This window comes from Podarcis melisellensis, assembly GCF_964234715.1.
Source record: "Podarcis melisellensis genome assembly, chromosome: 9".
NCBI classification, from domain to species: Eukaryota; Metazoa; Chordata; class Lepidosauria; order Squamata; family Lacertidae; genus Podarcis; species Podarcis melisellensis.
The window spans coordinates 18,036,520-18,056,967 of record NC_138541.1 but is presented as its reverse complement, the minus strand read 5'-3'; the positions used below and the strand labels follow the sequence as shown (position 1 = coordinate 18,056,967).

The following is a 20,448-nucleotide window of genomic DNA, read 5'->3' as shown; positions in this document are numbered from 1 at the left end:
TCCCAAAACACCTGGCGGGCCGAGTGTGGGGATGCCTGGTCTAGGAAGACCTTAGGCATACATCCACAAGGCTCTCACCAAATGGTAAGAAATTGCAGGATTGAAAATACACTGCAATAGTTCTGCCCACAATTGTCACTCAAGCCTTACATTACTTAGAATTCCTCAACTTTTACTCCATCACAGAATCATTGATAATAAAAGATATATTCTTATATCAGCATCTGACTTGGTCATTTTTTCCATTTAAAAATATTTCACATATTATTTACAACAGGACATGTAACTCCTTGGGATGATAAAGCCTATATGGGTGTATGTATATATATATATAAATGTGTGTGTGTGTGTGTGTGAAAACGAAATACTCTTTACCCTCATGATCTTCCATGAATACTTTTAAAGATTCAAAAGCTTCCTGAAATATCCAGTTGTGTTCCCGAAGTACATCTCTCAGCTCCTATTTAAGAAACAGTAAGCAGAAATCCTATATAGTCACAGAATTAACAGCCTATGAATATCAACGTATTATCACAACTAGACAAACATCTATGCAGATAAAAACAAAGAAGACAATCAAGGAACCTTCTCATTTACAGCAACTATGAGAACATACAATATACATTGTGGCTACTACTGCCCAGTACAAAATTGCTCTTTACCTTTACATTTTATCCAACAATTAAAGCTGAAAGTACTCCAGATCACTAGCTCCAAATTCAAGAATGCCTCACATTATTTCTTTACAACACTATCTTCTACTGTAATATTAACTGTCTATTCTAGCTCATAATGTGGACTGACTGCTGAATCTATTCCTAGATTGCTCAATTATTACACATACTATTACAGTGGTGCCCCGCAAGACGAACGCCTCGCAAAACGAAAAACTCGCAAGACGAAAGAGTTTTCCGTTTTTGAGTCGTTCCGCAAGACGAATTTCCCTATGGGCTTGCTTCGCAAGAAGAAAGCCCATAGGGAAATCTCCGGGGACCTCTTTTAAATGCTGGCGGTGAGGAGCAAAGCCTTTCGCCCCCCTTCGGCCTTCAGAAGAGGTCCAAGAAGACCGGCGGGGGCCAAAAGGCTTTGCTCCCCACCGCCAGCATTTTAAAAGTGGTCGGGGATAGCAGGGAATTGCGCTGCGCTTTCCCGCTATCCCGGACCGCTTTTAAAATGCTGGCCGTCGGGAGCAAAGACTTTTGCCCACCGCCAGCCTTCAGAAGAGGTCCTGGACCTCTTCTGAAGGCCGGCGGGGGGCGAAAGCCTTTGCTCCCCCCCGCCTGCCTTTCCGGGATAGTGGAGAAGCACAGCGCGTTTCTCCACTATCCCGACGGCTTTTGAAGGCAGGCGGGGGGGAGCAAAGACTTTTGCCCACCGCCGACCTTCAGAAGAGGTCCTGGACCTCTTCTAAAGGCCGGCGGGGGGCGAAAGTCTTTGCTCCCCCCCGCCTGCCTTCCCGGGACAGCGGAGACTTCTCCGCTGTCCCGGGCGATCTTAAAATGCTGGCGGGCGGCAGCGAAGGCTGGCGGGGGGGGGGGAGCAAAGACTTTCGCCCCCCCCCCGCCAGCCTTCAGAAGAGGTCCAGGAGGGCGAAAGTCTTTGCTCCCCACCGCCTGCCTTCAAAAGCCGTCGGGACAGCGGAGAAATGGCAGAGAAGTCTCCGCTGTCCCGGGGGCTTTTAAAATGCTGGGGGACGGCAGCGAACCTTCGCTGCCGCCTGCCAGCATTTTAAAATCCGCTGTCCCGGGGGCTTTTAAAATGCTGGCGGTCCTGGACCTCTTCTGAAGGCCGGCGGAGGGCGAAAGTCTTTGCTCCCCCCCGCCTGCCTTCAAAAGCCGTCGGGATAGCGGAGAAACGGCAGAGAAGTCTCCACTGTCCCGGGGGCTTTTAAAATGCTGGGGGTCAGCAGCGAAGCCTTCGCTGCCACCCGCCAGCATTTTAAGATCGCCCGGGACAGCTAACAGGACCAGTGGTCAGGGATGATGGGAATTGTAGTCCCAAAACAGCTGGAGGACCAAGTTTGGCCATCACTGGCTTAAAGGGAGGGTTGATGAGCGCTGAGTATCTGAAGGGAGGGAGGATAATGGAAAACTGGGGATGGGGGAAAATGGAATGGAGTATCCTAAAAAAAAGTACTCGTGATCAAGTCACTTTTACACAATTCCTATGCAAAGGGAAGAGAGCTAATAACAGTAACTAGAATGTGGACTAATTTTTGTAAGAGGGTTATATACAACACATTTTTGGCTGAATGTAACATACCTCTTTATCCAAGCTGGGAAATTCTTTGTGCAGTTTGCTTACTAGATTTTCACGCTTTTCCCATTGATTCTCAGGACTCTGCAACTACAGTTCAGAAAAGATTCATTTATTTTAGACTTATCCTACGCCACTAACTAGACAACATACTTGCCCACTGAATTAAAAAGGTAACTTGAAGGAACCACAATTGTGGGTGGTCCATGGGTGAGAAACCTCAGGCCTGGGGGCCAAAGCAGCCCCCTGCAAGCCTTCCTAACTGTCCTTCACAACTCTGCCCCAACCTCCCTCCCCCACTAGTCCTGCTTCACACATTCCTTCAAGTATTTGTGTGGTTGGAAAAGTCCTTCAAATCTGATAATGCCTTTTACTTGCCTGGGTAGAAAATAGAGAAGAGTGTGTGAGTATTTGTCGGACATTGCCTACTGTACAAATGTTAAAAATTTACACTTGTTGCACTGCTCACTTTTCCTCAATTACCAGAATGTGGCCCCTTGGCAGGCTGCCCATAAAGTAACATGGTGCTCAGACTGAAAAAAGGTACCCTATCCCTGGTGTAGCAGATACAGCTAAACCTCCAGATTCATCAGCGGCACTTATTGTAGCCAGATATGGATTAATGTCTTCACCAAGATTATTTTCAGCACACTTAAGGTTTGAAAACTTCATCTGTGTATTTAGAAAGAAAGCGGTCAGAGGCCACACAAAATGGCTTAGAGGAATTGAAGCTGCCCAAACATCTGTGATTTCCCCCTGTGAACTAACTCGGACATGTGGCTACCAAGTCATGCATTAAAATTCAGTGTATGAAAGAGATATGATTAGGAGAACGTTTAATTTCCAATGCTCTAGCACTCACCTCATAAATAATTAGCTCAGGAACTGAGCACACATGGAAAATCTTGACAAGGTGTTTACTCAACGAGTGCTAATTTGGGGTTCTGTATGTAAAGGAAGTTACAACCAGCTACTTACAGGATCAAGCTTTTTCTTTTTCGTATTTTGGTCATCCTCATCTTCAGTACCATCGTTGGCACTTTCTTCAAGTTTCCTTTTGCGAGAGCTGCCTTTTGAAATTAAAAAGGGGATTAAAAAAAAATTGGCAACTTCTTGCAGTCCAGTATCAAAGCACTTTGTTGCTTAGCAATTAATCTAAATGCCCTTTAATCAAAACCAAAAACTGTTTTTTACTTCAAATTAACCAAACAGTAAAAAATGCAGAAATTTTATTGTATACTAACATTTTTGTTATGAGTTGGCAGTTCATAAGAAATAAAATAAATAAAATTTTGCCAGTTTTTTCTCTCCCACCCATCCACCAAACACACACACACAAACCCACTGAGACAAAAAAAAATAGCAGATGTTCAGAAATTCCTCCTTCTTTTAAAACTTGCTCAGAATCAAAGGAATCATGCCCTTATGTTCAGGCATGTTTCTTCATGTCTATTATTTTATACACAGGACGACTAGCCGAAATGTTTTTCACAAAAGTTTGCTGTTAAAAAAGATATACATTTGAGAGGCTATAAAAAGATGTAAAATTTCAGTTTTTTAAAAAAATGAAAATTGGATGGAAGGGGAAGCCAAGGAGCAAAAACAAACAAGGAAAGAAATGCCATTTTGAGACATGCAAGAGATGTACAGTTGAAATAACTTGTAGCCAAAATCCAAGACCATACTATGTAGATAATTCTTACTTCTCAGTTAATATGTGCAAGAGTGTGTTGCAAGTCCCCTTAACTTCAGTAGAACTGACTTCCACAGATGATACCAACTTATCTGTATGCTATCACAAGTGAGATCACCACTGCATTTGCCAATACCTAGCCTTCAAACTGATCCTGATAATATGAAGCAAATGGAGTACACAAAATGGAACTTAACCAATATTCATGTGAACGTATGCAAAATTAAGCATAGAAATGCTTTGTAGATGGAATTATATCGGAATTTATGAATCAGCAATGAAGGGCCTTAGACAGTTAGGTCCCCAAAGATGGGTATGGGCAAAGATGGTATGGGCACCAGTGCTTTGCAACTTGATCATAAATAATCTAGGGTTAAGGGTAACTAGTTGGGCATCCGTATTTGCAGATGACATCAAATTATTTAGAGTGGTTAAAACAAAAAGGAATTGCATAGCATTTTCTGTGCCAGCCAATGCTGAAGTGCTAGGTAAAAAACTGCTTGGAAACTATTAACAGAAAGTACCAGTACTTCTTACCTTCTTCATTCAACTTTAAGCCTTCAGCTATAGCTTCATCCATTGTAGCAGTAGATGATATCAGCTAGAGAGGGAGAGAGAGAGAGAGAGAGAGAGAGAGAGAGGACAAAAAAGTCAACAAACATTTCTTTATTAAAATTAGAGGAATTTCAATTATATTCTGAAGAATTTACAGTGAAATCCTATGCATGGTTTTTGAAAGTTCTTCTGTATTCAAATTGTCCACCCCCAAAAGATATGAATTCTGCAATCCATACAATTTATGCAAATTGGGAAAACTTGCTACTGATAAAGGGAGAGGAGTTATGCAATACACTGTAGTCCACTGGAAATCCATTTGCCTTCTGAGCTGTTAGGAGACATTGCCCACATTATTTCAACTGCATCATGACAGTCACAATGGGTCAAAAACTTGTTTCAGAGGGAAAGCAGAGATTCTCAGGAAGCTGCTACATTCTGCATGCCCACTCTACAATTCTTTCACTGGCACTATTTAATGATTATATGCTGCTATGAGTTTCAAAGAGCTTTCCATGGACCACCTCAGCAAGCCTTTAAGCTTCTACTTAAATAACATTTACTTAAGCTATTATTTTATGGATTGCATTTCTAATCATTTTTATGTGCCCTTGGGGGGGGGATCACACTTTATAGGACAAAATGGCAAGAGTATACATACTAATACGAATGAACTCATGAAAGGTAGATAGTATAAGAGACTAAGTTCTCAGGCTACTATATATAGAAGAGTTGCCTATCCAAGATCACCTACTCTGTTCACAGAAAATGCAAGATTTGAAAACAGAACTCCCTGAGTCACAGTGTGTGAGAGAATGAGTGAGAAGGTGAGAGTAAGTAGCTCACTTCCAAGTGTACACTAACACTGCTTTAAGACTAAATATTGTAATTCATTCTTCACAATATTTTATGACTGGTGCTCCTTTCAAATTAGCTAACAATTCAAAAGTATATTACTGTACTTGTAATAACTCTTGGTCACTTTTTTGTGGAAAGAGTTCCTTTAGTGTTTGGAGTTTGCAATAGTTCAGATCCTCCTCCTCTTCCTCCTCTTCTTCATTTTCCTTAACAGATTTTGATGGCTTGCCTTCATCCTCTTCACTATCTGAAGGCTCTGAGCTGTCGTGCATGGTAAAAATATGTACACCATTTTAGTCAAGCACCGTAGTATTGCATTTTCTATAAATATATAAACACAGTAGCACTGGTAGGAATAACAGCAAATTTATTACGTCATAGGATTTCATGGACACATCTGATTGAGTGAACTGTAATCTCTGAATGGGTATACCATCTTAAAACTGGTCTTTAAGGTGCACAACACTCTTCATTGTTTTTTACTGCAAAAAGACTGATAGGGCTACTCCTTTGGAATCTAACTTTTAAAACCAGCTGCCCTGTCAAGAGCCTTGGGAAAGCAAGCAATTAGCTCTAGCCTTAGCATAAAAACTTACCCAACACAGGAGCTGTTTATAAGCTACGTTTCTGTCTAGGGAATTTATCTGCATTCCTCTCTGGAGTATTCTGCTGCAGCAGATGCAACATTTTCTCTGTAAGAAGGTGAAACCTAATTTTCTAAGATTATGCCTTTCTGATGTCAAAGTAGCTTTCAAGAAAATTGCCAGTTACCCCATGCAACATTACCCATCCCTGAACATTCTGAGTTGCATCTAAGAAATCTCAAAAATATTGTCAAAACTAATTTACCTATACTCTACATTGTTCTGTGCCAATGTTTCTGTATTCCAACCGTACTGGCTTTTAAGGTTACATCTACTCAAGAGTGTGTGTGGATAGCTTATAAGATTTCATAGGTACACAGTGAAGCTCTTAAAAATCATATAGGTTGTACAGCACAGTTGATACAAGAATTCCTAGACAATATGTATATGCATCTGTCACACACACAAAAGTGGTTGTACAGGAATATCCAATGTGGTATTGACCAGATGTTGTTATAGACTATAATTCCCATCATCCTTGACCAAGTTTGGCCAGGGCTAATGGAAACTGGGAGATCAACAGCATCACACTGGGTACCCTGCATAGACTGAGCAGACTCTGATCAACAAAAGAGATGCTTCTGTGGGCTGACAATAATTATGTGGACTGGAAGCACCTAATGCTTCCGTAAGTAGCTCCACTTAATGGCCATAAGTGACTGGCTACAAAGATTAGGTTAGTTCCTTTGTTCAACAAAAAAGGTTCTGAACACGCTAGGAAGGCCTAGTTATTGACTGAGAAGTTCGTTTTCTCTATCTCATGAGCACAGCAAATACTTTACAGGAGTCACTCAAGTACACTTGAGCAATAACAGAATTATTAACAAAGAGAAATAAGGCCTTATCGAATACCATCTAGTTTACACACTCAGCTAGGAAGTTGATTCTGAACCGCAACACCTGACCACAGTGAAATGAAGCAGCCCTTTTCAAGAGGTGTTAAACACTTGTTAATTTGCCTTAGCGTTGCCTTGGGAAAAGGAATTAAATGCATTAATTACAAGAGATAAAAAGTAGTTTCAAAACTCCATTCATTTATTTGAAAACTTAACTCATAATACATTATCTTCCAAATCTTTTTATAAAACCGAATGCCTGAGGACATGTTAAAATGCTCATCTAATTATCAAGTTGTTGTCATTTATAATATCTTTTTCTTGAAGATGCTGTGTAATTAAAGATCATAAAAAGTAAGTACATAATTAAACAATGCTCTATGGAAACAATAAAAAATGCTCCATGTATCATATAAAAAAGTATTTTTTGAGAATTTATTTAATGATACCAAGAATTATTTTTCATAGTTAAAAACAATGGATGCATTTAAAATTCAGATTGAAGGAGGAATGCATCTATAATCAGGAGAGATTTTAAAATAAATAATGCTTGTTTCAATAACTGAGATTCACTTATTTTTAACTCTATGGACTTTATTGAATACAGTGATACCTCGGGTTAAGAACTTAATTTGTTCCGGAAGTCTGTTCTTAACCTGAAACTGTTCTTAACCTGAAGCACCACTTTAGCTAATGGGGCCTCCTGCTGCTGCCGTTTTGCCGCCGGAGCACGATTTCTGTTCTCATCCTGAAGCAAAGTTCTTAACCTGAAGCAATATTTCTGGGTTAACCGAGTCTGTAACCTGAAGCGTATGCAACCTGAAGCGTATGTAACCCGAGGTACCACTGTATATGTTAAATAGTAATAACAAAAAAAATTCCTTCCAGTAGCACCTTAAAGACCAACTAAGTTAGTTCTTGGTATGAGCTTTCGTGTGCATGCACACTTCTTCAGATACCATGCACACGAAAGCTCATACCAAGAACTAACTTAGTTGGTCTTTAAGGTGCTACTGGAAGGAATTTTTTTTTGTTTTGACTATGGCAGACCAACACGGCTACCTATCTGTAACTTAAATAGTAATGTTGCAGTACCTAAGATCATTATTTTACAATCCAACCAACCCTTTTGAGTGGGCAGTTTGTCATTATGCTGGTGTGATTGTTTTATTTATGTTTTTATTATGTGTTTTGTTTTCTTGTATTTTTATGCTGTGAACTGTCCTGAGATCAATGCTGGCATACCAATTTAATAAGTAAATAATATATGTTCTTGGACCTACAGTCTTTGGCTAATGAAATGGTAAACTTGGTGAAAATGGAATGAATTTTGGACTTACTATGAACATTCATTTTCTTCAGTGGATAGTTCTAACCTAGGAGTGAGTTACAGGGCAAAAACCTTGATGGATTGATTGATTTACTTATCAATCCATCCTGCCCACTACCGCCTTCCCTCAGGCCTTCAGTTCCAAGGCACCAGAATTCTCAATGTCATAGTAACCTGTAAGGCCACCTTATACGTGGTTGCTCCCAAGAGAGGCATGGAGATGTGAGTAGTCATAACACCTGCTACTCCATCTCGTTTAAACAGCTACCTCAGTGCCCTGCCAGCTCCTCTGGCTAGAAGTGTGAAGAAGGGCAAAAGACCCTCCTCCTCCATCCTCAATCAAGTTCATCTGTTCAACAGCTTCCTTGCCCCCAGGTCATGGCTTGAAGATCAGCAAAGCAATTAGAAAGAGAGGAGCTGGTGGGGTGGGGAGAGATTAATCATTTTACAAGTTATGTAACCTTGTTACTTAATTCTTTTAAACTGTATTGTGGTATTTTTAAGTACTGTGATTTTTATTGATCATAATTTAGTAAGGATTTATTGTTATTGTTGAGAGTGAATTTCTGTTTAATTATTTGCTGGTATTTTGAGAGTCAATTTTATTGTGCACTATTAGATTCCAATGGAATACTGAATATTGCTTTATTATAGAATAGAATAGAATCACAGAGTCGGAAGGGACCACAAGAAGAAGAGTTTGGATTTGATATCCCGCTTTCCTAAGGAGTCTCAAAGAGGCTAACAATCTCCTTTCCCTTCCTCCCCCACAACAAACACTCTGTGAGGTGAGTGAGGCTGAGAGACTTCAGAGAAGTGTGACTAGCCCAAGGTCACCCAGCAGCTGCATGTGGAGGAATGGGGACGCAAACTCGGTTCACCAGATTACGAGTCCACTGCTCTTAACCACTACTCCACACTGGCTCTCCAGTGTCATCTGGCTCTCAAGGATCAACTAGCAGAACCCTGTGCAACACAGGACTCTTTGGCCCAATGTGGGGCTCAAACCCATGACCATGGGATTAATAGTTTCATGCTGTTTGATAAAGCTGTTTATTTTAAGCCATATTTCTTATTATGACATATGCGTTGGATCAGACAGTCGTAAAATAGATTTTGTATATTTTGTTGCTTCTTTGGCTTGAAAACTGCCTTGTGTATGGCAATATAGAAAGGCGATATACAAATTAAACATGCAATGAAATGAAACCTATTTAGGAGCTCTCATGGAGTTAATGATAACAAGCTTTATTGTTTTTTATACCAAACGCCCCCCCCCCCACACACAAATATGTGCTTGTAAGAAAGTAGTAATCAGAAATATGGACTTAATATCAATTTATGAGTATCAATAAGGGAATTTATATGTATAAATAAACAGGCATTACTAAGACTTACATAATAATCACATCCTTCCTGGGAGCAGCAAATTGCTTTATACGGGAGTATTTTGGTGCCACTTCTTCTTCGCTTTCTGATGACAATTCAATAACATCTTTCTGACACTTAAAAAAAGATGATTGTGTTGTCCGTTTTGCTTCAGGGGTTTCTGGAACACTGGAATCATCTGTCAAAGCATTTTAAAGGATAAAAAAGCCACATGTTACAGAAAAACAAGAGTACAAGTCTTACTATGACTGAGGTATCATCAGAAGTGGCCATGCTGATTACACCAAATTAATTAGAAATATGCTTTGGGGCCATGTTTAGTCTAAGAATTATGTAATCTAAGTTAATGAGTTTTTCTACTGCCTTGAAAACGTGTGTGTTAAAGGTGGTATAGTTGGGTGGTATAGTTGTGGCATCCTTAAAACTCAGCATGTCTCCAAACTCAATGGCTGCTGAGAAAAGTGTGAACACACATGGGCTAAAATCACAGCCTTATGTAGGCTCAGAACTACAGTGTGGCCTGCACAGGTATTCTGGCATCAAATGGAAAGAAGGGGCTTCTGTGTTCTGCTATGCTCTTGCTTGAAACAGCTAACAGCCCTAAAAGCAGGTAGGGGCAAAAGTGAAAAGATTATGGTTCCATCCATGGCTCCGTTTCAGGGCTAAAGCATTCTGACCTGGAGGCATGAAGGCAAAATGAGAAAGACAGCAGCACACACAGGAGAACAGCAGCTGCAAAATAGGATTGCTGCCTGACAGAAGTTTACTGGAAATAAATTTTAAATAATCTGAAAGTGCTTGAGAGGTGTTTGATGGAAACTTCAATAAATCTTGAGCTTTTATAACCCCGAGCAAGTGACTGACACTGGAAAAGTAAACTTTGAAACTGGGTGCTGTGGCATGCCCCCCCACCGCCGTAGTAAAATTGTACTGCCATATGGTAACAGGATCTTAGAACTAGATATATTTATTGGAGTGGGGGGATGACACCCCACCCCCCAAAAAATATCAAGAAATAACTTGCAACTTAGCAGTAGATTTTGAATTAGAATAATGCAGCTCACACACCTGCTCTGTTTAAAAGTAAAACCAGGATACTACAGTAATCAGACAACACCACCACATGCTCCCCCCACACCAATATTTAATGCTTCATATGACCATCACCAAGCCTAATTAGAGACATATTAAACTCATCAGGGTCAAGCAACAGTCATATATCGTACTGATTCAGGATAGAGAATAGGGAATAGAGCTGCACAAGACAGCACAAGGGGTGAAGCAAACATTCTTGCAGCTTGCTCTTAATCCCAAAGCCATAGCTATTTTTGCATGTCCATACATTGTTATTTGCTTCATCTGTCCACAGTACAGAGACAAACTTTCCATTGCTCTTATCACCATAGCACAACTGACATTCTGATTTCTACTTAGCTTGTTTGCTTTAAATTCAGGGATATTATGGCACTTGGACCATTACTTCCATGGCATTTTATTTATAGTCTAGCCTAAAATAATTGGTTGAGAGTACTGCGTACTCTGTCTGGCAGCAGCTTTCCAAGGACTGAGACAGAAGTATTTCCAGCCCCAAGATCCACAATCTGAGGTGAAGTTGCGGCAACTGGAGCTCAAGACCTTCTACATTCAGAAGAGTTTGCTTTGTCACTGAGCTATACTGCTGTATCATTGAGATACAGTCCACAGACTAAATTTAGTGTGAACATTCCAAATTAAGCTGCCCTGTTAGACACAGTCAATGATCATTTCGGGGGGGGGGGAGGGAGAGAGATAATAGCTAAGGACTGTCTGCTTTGTTTTCCTACCAAAACAACTTCAATGGATCAGGATGTTGGCAAAGCAGTTTGAATGTTAAGTTATGAGGGTCAAGCCCTATGGGATTTTCTTGCAAGTTCTTAATTAACCCAGATTTCCTAAATGCTTTTGAGAACATGATATTTGATACCAGAGAAAATGAATGTCTTGTCAACCACAGGAATACTCTGCACATAACTAGAGGAATTCAAAGAATGCTCTAGAAATTAGAGCTGTAAAAGATATAACAAGATACAACCGCCACATTGCTATCAAAACTTCATCCAGCTGTATGAGTGAAGATCAAACACTAAGCTGTCAGCACGAGTACTGTAGACTAAATCAAAGCTGGTTGTATATAGACCTTCCCTTCATTTATAAATCACATATATGAGAACTCACCCGTTTTCTCAGACACATCAGATGCTGGGGTGGCTGGTTTACTAATGTGATCAGGAACATTGTCATTTTCTTCACCAACAGATGCAGCACCATCTTTTGAAGGAGGAGAACATGTGGTATCCTTATCTACTGCATCCAAAGAAGTAGAAGAAGCCTCCTCCTGATCTGCAGAAAGGCCAGGGGAAGGGGCACTCTCTTCCTCCACACATGACTTCCTTTCAAAGCGAAAGCGGTCCAGGTTAAGCAGACTCATGATTGGCCTTCCACTTCTGTCACAGATTATGGAGTTCAATTTAAAATCCCTCGGGCTTACGATAGCACCATATAAATCAAGAGTAGCTAGAGATATAAAAACAAAACAAAACCCAAAGGGTGAGGTGGGAGATACATGATAGAGCAAGAAAATACAATGGAAGATCCTTATTTGTAGGCATTCATTCAATAAATTTCTATACTGTCTTGGGTCATGAATAACCTCAGGGTAGTTTACACCTATAAAACTTAAGATTTATTGAAACTATAAAACACACAGTAAAAAGTTAGGCCATGCACAAAAGAGGACAAAGCAGTCTCCAATTATAAATGGGCAACACTCCCAAATGCCTTAGTGTACAAATGTATCTCCAACTATTGCCAATGTAGACATCAACCACATTTCTGACCAGGGGCAGTTCCATAACCAGAAGGCCAGCACAGAAAAAGAACAACCACAGTTACCTCTACTCTGGGCTATGACAGGTTTCCACAGCTAGAAAAAGAAGTGCTATTCCACTAATGCTATCTCAGCATCAAGTGATGCTGATGGATCTAAGAGTATCCCCAGACTTCAAACCTGCTACTTCAAGGAAAGTGCAATCCTGTCTAGAACAGGTCATCTACTTTCTTCCAAGACACATGAAGGCTCTTAAGCAACTCACTAGTGCCTCCCAGTTAACCTGTACAGTCTCCAACAATTCTGATGAAAAAGAAGAACTAGAGCTGGGATTCATCCACATATTGATAATGCTGTGCCCCAGATCCCTGGATGACCTCACCCAGATGCTTCATATAGATCAGAGTGGGGAATCTTCAGTCTGTGGGTCAACTAGGCTCACTAGGCTGTTTTTCCCAAACCATGCCTAGCCATGCATCTGCTAGTGACACAGGCTGCAACGGCTAAGCAGTCCAGGTGGCAGGAATAAATCTCCACTCATTACTTTCCCCCTCTTTCTACACCTGCTTAAAGGAGAAGCAGAGCACTGTTTGAACCAGCCTCCCCCATCCTTCAAGAAAAAGGAAGTTTGATTCAAATGGCACTTTGCCACTGGAGGCATGGCTACTATATTAAAATGCTTATCTTCAAAGTGCTGTTTCAGTGCCTCCCTACTCCCTACTTCTTTGGGAGGAAGTCTGAATAGGCTGGATCTTCCTCACCTCACCCCATCCCACTCCTATACAGGGGGAAATGATCCAAACAAGGTAAATTCCATCCTTAAATCTCTGCCCCCTTCCCCAGCAGCAGAAAGGATGGGTTAAAGGTGCTTCACTTTAGCTGTGGTGACTGCTGCCTTGTGCAGAAAATTATCGGAATTAGAACTCCTGAGGGAATAAAGGTGGCAGTCGTTGTGTGGTCTGGAGACTCCAAACAGAGGTGAAGGAGCCTAAGTGAGGAGTTCATAGTAGTAAGGCTGACATTAAAATCTTAAGGGGGCCTTGCTGTGATCGTAAAAAGCAGTGGGAGACTCCCAAAGCCTTCTGCAAAACTCTCAAAAGCCTTTGGGAGTCTCCCCCTCTCTCTTTAAAGATCAAAGAAAGATTGGGCATAAAAGAAAATGGGAGGGAGATCCAGCTGAAATTGGGGGGAAAGGGATTTTGGCAGACAGGCACCCTGTCCAAAAGGTTTCCCATTGCCGATATAGATGTTAACAAGCATGAGGACAAGATGGAACCTTGCAATACACCATGGTGCAAGTGCCAGGTAGTCAGGCAGTAGTCACCCAATGCCACTTTCTAGAAACAGTCCTGCAGGTAGGAGGGAAACCACAATAACACCATACCTCTAAGTTCCAACTCACAGAGCCACACCAGGAGGATACCAGTCAATGATACTGAAAGCTGTCAAGAACTAAAGAAGAATCAGCAAGTTCACACTCCTCCTGGCTGTGTCACTGATCCGGCGTATAAGACGACTTTTTAACCCCGGAAAAGAGGTTAAAAAGTTGGGGGTCATCTTATACGCCGGATACTACCTCCGAGGCAGCAGTGGGCGCCAGGCGGCTTCCTCCTGGCGCAGAGACCGCCTCCCGCTTGCTGCTTCGGAGTCTGCTGAAGCTGCCGACGACGCAGCAGTGGGTGGTGGGCTCCGCGCCACGCCAGGCGGCTTCCTCTCGGCACAGAGACTGCTGAAGCTGCTGCCACAGTGAGCGGCGGGCTCCGCACCAGGCAGCTTCCTCTTGCCCAGCGTATAAGACTGGGCTTATAAGACTGGGTCGTCTTATAGGCCCAGTCGCCTAACACGCCAGAATCTACGGTAATACTGGGACTGAAACCAGATTCAAATGGGTTCAGGTGATCAGGATACTCCAAGCATGCCTGGCTACCAGTGATCTACAGCACTTTCATTTTGCAGCAATGATCTCATTTTGGGGTGGGCAGGGGAAGCAAGGCAAAGTGCACTTGGAGTTGGAAGGCAACAGCCAGAGATTTTACTTTGGACTTGGGCAGGGAGGCATTTCTTCTCCCATGCCCTCAGCACCTGCAGTTTTAACCTTGAATCTCAGTCGCATTCATGGCCACAAGACTTCTCAAATTGCTCACAGACAATTCCCGGTCACAAAACAGACCTGGTACATGGCTAATTTTGAACACTATCTCCAGTACCTTGCCCATGATCTCTCATGCACCTTGGTGGATCTCTCACACACCTTCAGAAGGGAAGATTTAACATCTTCTTGGACACCCCCCACCCCCAATTCAATCTCTCCATTTAGCTTTCATAAGTCATAATGAGCAAGGATCAACAGCACACGAAGCTGGCCAAACGCCTTCAAGTGCCTTGTCCACAAGAACATGAAAGGATCCCATACAACTTGATTAGCTGGTGATCTGGAACCTCCCCCAGAGTTTTATTAATTGCCCATATTTCCCTTAAAGTGACTTACAAATTTATCACAACAAGCCTCTGAGGGTTTTTGATATTTTCACCTTGGAAAAGCTCTGCAGGATGGTTACTTGATGATGCAATGGAAGAGGGCATATATATTTTATTTGTCACAATTGCTGCCCTATGGCAGGCATTATTATGTGCTCTCACCTGTGCCTTTTTACTATACAATGTGTGCCACATATGCTTCAGTCACCACCCTGGTCAGCTGTGACCAAGGTACGTGAGTGGGTTGGCAGACAATGGATGGATTTCGCTTTCTCCACCAGCCTGTTGGGCAGAAGGCAATCCACACCTGTTAAGCAATTAATACCCTGCATTTCCATGCAGGCTGCAGAAGACAATTTCCCTATTCTATGGCAAGCATGGAAACACAGGATACTATGATTACTTACCTTTCTAAAATATTTGTAGGCTACCTTTTAAGGTCAACCCCCCTCAAAATTATTTCCAACATGTAGATTCACAAGATATAATCAGCAGTAACTTTAAAACTATAAAACACCTGCTGTATCCAGCAGATTTTAAAGGTTAATATTCAATTGAAGCCATAACTTTTTCTTTTAGGGTTAATTAATAGGATGCACAACTGAAAAGGGACTGTGGAAAATTATTCTAATATATGATTACAGAAGTAAGATTGTTATATGCACAAAGATGGAAAGATACAGCCCTACCCACTATAGAGGAATGGTTAGTAAAATTATTGGACATAGCTGAGATAGCAAAGTTAACGTGTTTAATTGGAGAAAAATCATTATTGACATTTATTAAAGATTGGAAATTTCTTATGAACATTTTGAATGAATGAGAAAATGAACTTGTCATATCTGGATTTGAAGATTGACAAAATATTGGCTTAAAGAAAATAGCACAGTTGGATGTTAATGAATGAATACTATACAATATTTAGATGAAGGACAGAGAACTGGAAGTCTTTTAACCTTTTTTTCACACACACATCCCACTCTCTCCTTTCCCCCTACTTTCTTCTCTTTTGTGATTCTGTTTCCTTTTAGATTAGATTTTTAAAGTATTTCTTTTATTCTGGTGTATTATAAAAAGATACTTTGTATTGGGTATGAACTTTCATATATCTTTGGATAAGTATCAATAAAAATGGTTACTTAAAAAACCCCACAACACACCATAAAAATAACTTTACTAAACAAAGAGAACTAGCATAAGCACTAACTGCAAACAACATTCGTCCCAGTATGAATGAAATCAGATAACTAAAACTAATGCAGTTGGGATATTGTTTATGGGTTTTTGCTGGGGGATTTTGTTGCTGTTATTGATTATTATTATTTTTTGTATCCTTATTTTTAGATCTTATTATCAATTTATGTGGCAATTGTTCAGTTTGGCTGTCTATATTTGATGTGTTTTATTTATTGTTTATTACTACTTTTGTTAGGCTTGTAATTATGTAAATCCTTTAATGTTGTAAGCCACCTTGAACATGGTTTTAGCTATGGAAAGGTGGCATACAAATAAAATGATGATGATATACAGCAACCCAATAAAACATTTATTTATGAAATGGCAAATGTAGGGCCTGCTTAAAGGTCTGCAAAAAGTGAAGGTGGTTTATGTATTTCCATGGAAGCCGGGTTCCACAGGTGTCGGGCCACTGTCGTAAAGTCCCTATCCCTTGTGCCCCACCTGCTTATTTGCTTTCACAAATGGGCACACAAGTAGAGACCCTGATACAAGCAGCCCAATACTGAAGATTATTTCAGGTAACCTGACCACAAACCATTTAAGGCCTTAAGGGAGCCAGGGAGGTGTGCAGTGCTTTGAGTCTCGGATTAGGACCCAGGAGACTAGAGTTCAGATCCCCACTTGGGCATGAAGTTCACTGGGTGACCTTGGGCCAGACACTGACCTCACAGGGTTGTTGTGGGGATTAATTGACAAGGGAGAGAACAATGCACACCACCTTGAGCTCCTTGGAGAAAAAGATGGGATATAAATGCATAAATTAAATACCAGCACTTTGAACTGGATCATAGGTTTACCACATTCTGACCAACCAGCCCTCACCAATACTCAGTATGTTGCATTTTCTGCAAACTGACGTTTCTGAACCATCTTTAAAGGCAGGCCCACACAGAATGCTTTACAGTAGTCCAGCTTGGTTATCACTTGTGAAAGGTTCACTAAGACAAGGTCTCTCCTCTCTAAATAGGGTCAAAGTTGGCATACCAGCCTAAATTGGTAAAAAGCATTTGGCCACTCCTGCCACCTGAACTTCCCCATTTAGTGCTGAGTCCAAAGCTCTCCCACTCCATACTTCATCATTCAGGGGACTGCAAGCCTATCTAACAATGGCAAACTTCCATCCAGAGAACTCTGTTTACCACCCCACAGTATTTCCTTGTCTGCATTAAGCCCCAGCCTGTTCACTCTTATCCAGCTCTAAACCACTTCCAGACAGTGAGGAAAGAGTTCCATAACCTCCATGGAATGAATAGATGGAAATGATATGGAGGTAGAGTGTCTGCTGCATAGGGATGATACTTTAGCCCAAACCTCCAGGAAACTTCCCCCAATGGTTTCATGCAATGTTGAATGTGTGAGAGTCAAGATGCTCCACTACACATACAGTCATACCTCGGGTTGAATACGCTTCGAGTTGAGCGCGTTCGAGTTGCGCTCCTCGGCAACCCAGAAGTAATGGAGTGCGTTACTTCCGGGTTTCACCACTTGCACATGTGCTCAAAATGACGTCACGTACATGCGCAGAAGCAGCGAAAAGCAACGCGTGCGTGCGCAGATGTGTCATCACTAGTTATGTTTACTTCTAGATGCGAATGGGGCTCCGGAACGGATCCTGTTCGTATCTAGAGGTACCACTGTATTCATTATAATGCACCACATATGTTAACCGATACAGTGGTACCTTGGTTTACTAACTTAATCGATTCCAGAAGTCGATTCTTAAACCAAAGCATTCTTAAACCAAGGCGTGCTTTCCCATAGCGGCGGGGGACTCAATTTACAAATGGAACACACTCAACGGGCAGCGAAACATGTTCTTATTCCAAGGCAAAGTTCACAAATCAAAACACCTCGGGTTACGCTTCAGGTTACAGATGCTTGAGGTTACAGACTCTGCTAATCCAGAAATAGTACCTCGGGTTAAGAACTTTGCTTCAGGATGAGAACAGAAATTGTGCAGTGGCGGCGCGGCTGTAGTGGAAGGCCCCATTAGCTAAAGTGGTGCTTTAGGTTAATAACAGTTTCAGGTTAAGAACGGACCTCCAGAATGAATTAAGTTCTTAACCTGAGGTACCACTGTACTTCCGGGTTTGCAGCGTTCTCATTCCAAGTTGTTCATAAACTAAGCTGTTCTTAAACCAAGGTACCACTGTATAAAGCAGAGTGGAAGCTCCCTCGCATCAGTTTCCAAGACTTATCCTCCAAAAAGGACTGAAGCCACAGTAACACTGCGCCTCCTCAGCCCAACCCATACTAACAGTTCAGAAAATACCAAGGCCAATAGCACTGAAAGACACTGAGGTCAATAACACATAGGGCTGGACCAGAGCTGTCAACGTTCAGATTTGAAAATAAGGGATAAGCATCCTCACCTGTCCCGGGGACAGTCTACGAGATATCTAACAAGCTGGGACAGCAGCAGGAAGCAGCGCTAGAATAAGGGAATTTCCCACAAAAAAAGGGAAGGTTGACAGCCATGGGCTGGACTTTCCACCCGTTCAATCCATTCTCCAATGCAATTAATCCACCAGGTCAATCAAGGCTGTTTCCAAATCAGCCTGAAACAGATCATCAGCATCATCTAATATTACCTGGAGTTGAAAAACCATCACACACTCCAGCATCTTGTTCATGAATGGCAGGTAACTGGACAGTAACTATCCCACATTTAGGTCTACATTTGGTTTCTAAAGGTGACCACATCTGAGATTCATAGTTCCAGCCCAGCCCAGACAAATTTTAGTAACTAGGAAGGGCAATGATCACTAGAACATATGGTAGGCCTCAATCCTGCAAAGAGTAGTACTGTCTTCAAGTTGTTCTAGTCCCATCTATTTCAAATCAAATCTATAGTATCCAAGTCAGCACATACGCAAGCAACTTTATAACTGAAATGTGCAAGCAAGCTGTTCAGTGGGCCTTCAAGGGTTCCAGTTTTTGCAACCCAGTGTCTATACCCCCCCCAAAAAAAATCACTACTGGATGACATTGAGAAAACACAATGGTGATGGAAAAGTCAGTATTTTTCACTTTCATCACCACAATGAAGAATGACTGAAAACGAAATCTTACTTGTGTTCAGTCATATTATTTACAAATCTTCCACTATTCATTCTAATCATCAGCCCTGCTGTCTCATCATCCTCAGCTTCTTGGAATACCAATAAACTGGCTTTACTCTACAACTGGATTGAGTCAATGGCTTGTTATCCACACATTCCAAGCAGAGACCAAAGTATTGCGTGGTATCACAGAATTGGCATAAAGTTATTTTTTGTGAAAGCACCATAGCTACAGGACACCACTAAGGGTGCCTACTGAAAAGAGTTAGGGTCCTAAACCAATATTAAACTGCTTCTGAACAGTTAGATAGGCAGCATCCTCCCTAACACATAGAGCATTCAAACAAAACAAATGGAAAACGTCCTAATCTGTACTGACTTTAAAATGCTGGATTCCAGCTGTGAGGCAGTTTTAGGCACTTGTGTGTTTTTTTAATTACGATTTATTAAATTTATTATTTGTTAATTATACAAATTAACAAATTATATTTGTATACTGCCCTAAAGGGCAATTTTAAATTGTGATTTCCTCATGTTTTATCAGGCTGAGGTTTCGATCTGCCTGAAAGGGACCCCCAAGGGTCATCTAGTCCAACCCCTTGTTTGCAATGCAGGAATCTCAACCAAAGCATCAATGTCTGAGAGCTGCTCACTAGTGATAAAAGCAAATGCAAAGTCAGGCAATATCTCTTCAATTTTCCACACACCTTGACATTTTTTTAGCAATCTGCTCACACAGCAACACAGAGCGACAGAAAGAGTGAGCGTGGAGAGGAGTGGGGGGAACAGGGAATATTTTAAATAATAATAATAATAATAATAATAATAATAATAATAATAATAGAAGAAGTTATTATTATTATTATTATTATTATTATTATTATTATTATTTATACTCCACCCACCTGGCTGGGTTTCCCCAGCCAATCTGGGTGGCTTCCAGCACAATATTAAAATAAAATGATTCATCAAATATTAAAAGCTTCCCTAAACAGGGCTGCCTTCTGATGTCTTCTAAAAGTCTGATAGTTGTTTATTTCTTTGACATCCAATGGGAGGGTGTTCCACAGGGCAGGCCCTCTGCCTGGTTCCCTGTAACTTTGCTTCTCTTGGCGAGGGAACCGCCGGACGGTCCTTGGAGCTGGACCTCAGTGTTCAGGCTGAACGACGGGGGTGGAGACACTCCTTTGGGTATACTGGACTGAAGCCGTTTAGGGCTTTAAAGGTCAGCACCAACACTGA

The 20,448-nt window shown here is 41.4% G+C and overlaps 1 protein-coding gene across 2 annotated transcripts in view; it reads right to left on the bottom strand.

Moving 5' to 3' along the window:
• The window catches only part of SMARCAD1 (SNF2 related chromatin remodeling ATPase with DExD box 1), a 44,886-nt gene that overhangs the window by 23,348 nt on the left and 1,090 nt on the right, over positions 1–20,448 (bottom strand). For both annotated transcript variants that reach the window (XM_081924855.1, XM_081924854.1), the window contains exons 2-8: positions 11,776–12,114; positions 9,571–9,739; positions 5,467–5,623; positions 4,487–4,550; positions 3,235–3,326; positions 2,263–2,346; positions 376–460 (exon numbers count right to left, since the gene is read on the bottom strand). In XM_081924855.1, coding sequence (XP_081780981.1) covers positions 376–460; positions 2,263–2,346; positions 3,235–3,326; positions 4,487–4,550; positions 5,467–5,623; positions 9,571–9,739; positions 11,776–12,028 — 904 coding nt within the window. In that variant the 5' untranslated portion in view covers positions 12,029–12,114. The remainder of the gene's footprint in view (positions 1–375; positions 461–2,262; positions 2,347–3,234; positions 3,327–4,486; positions 4,551–5,466; positions 5,624–9,570; positions 9,740–11,775; positions 12,115–20,448) is intronic.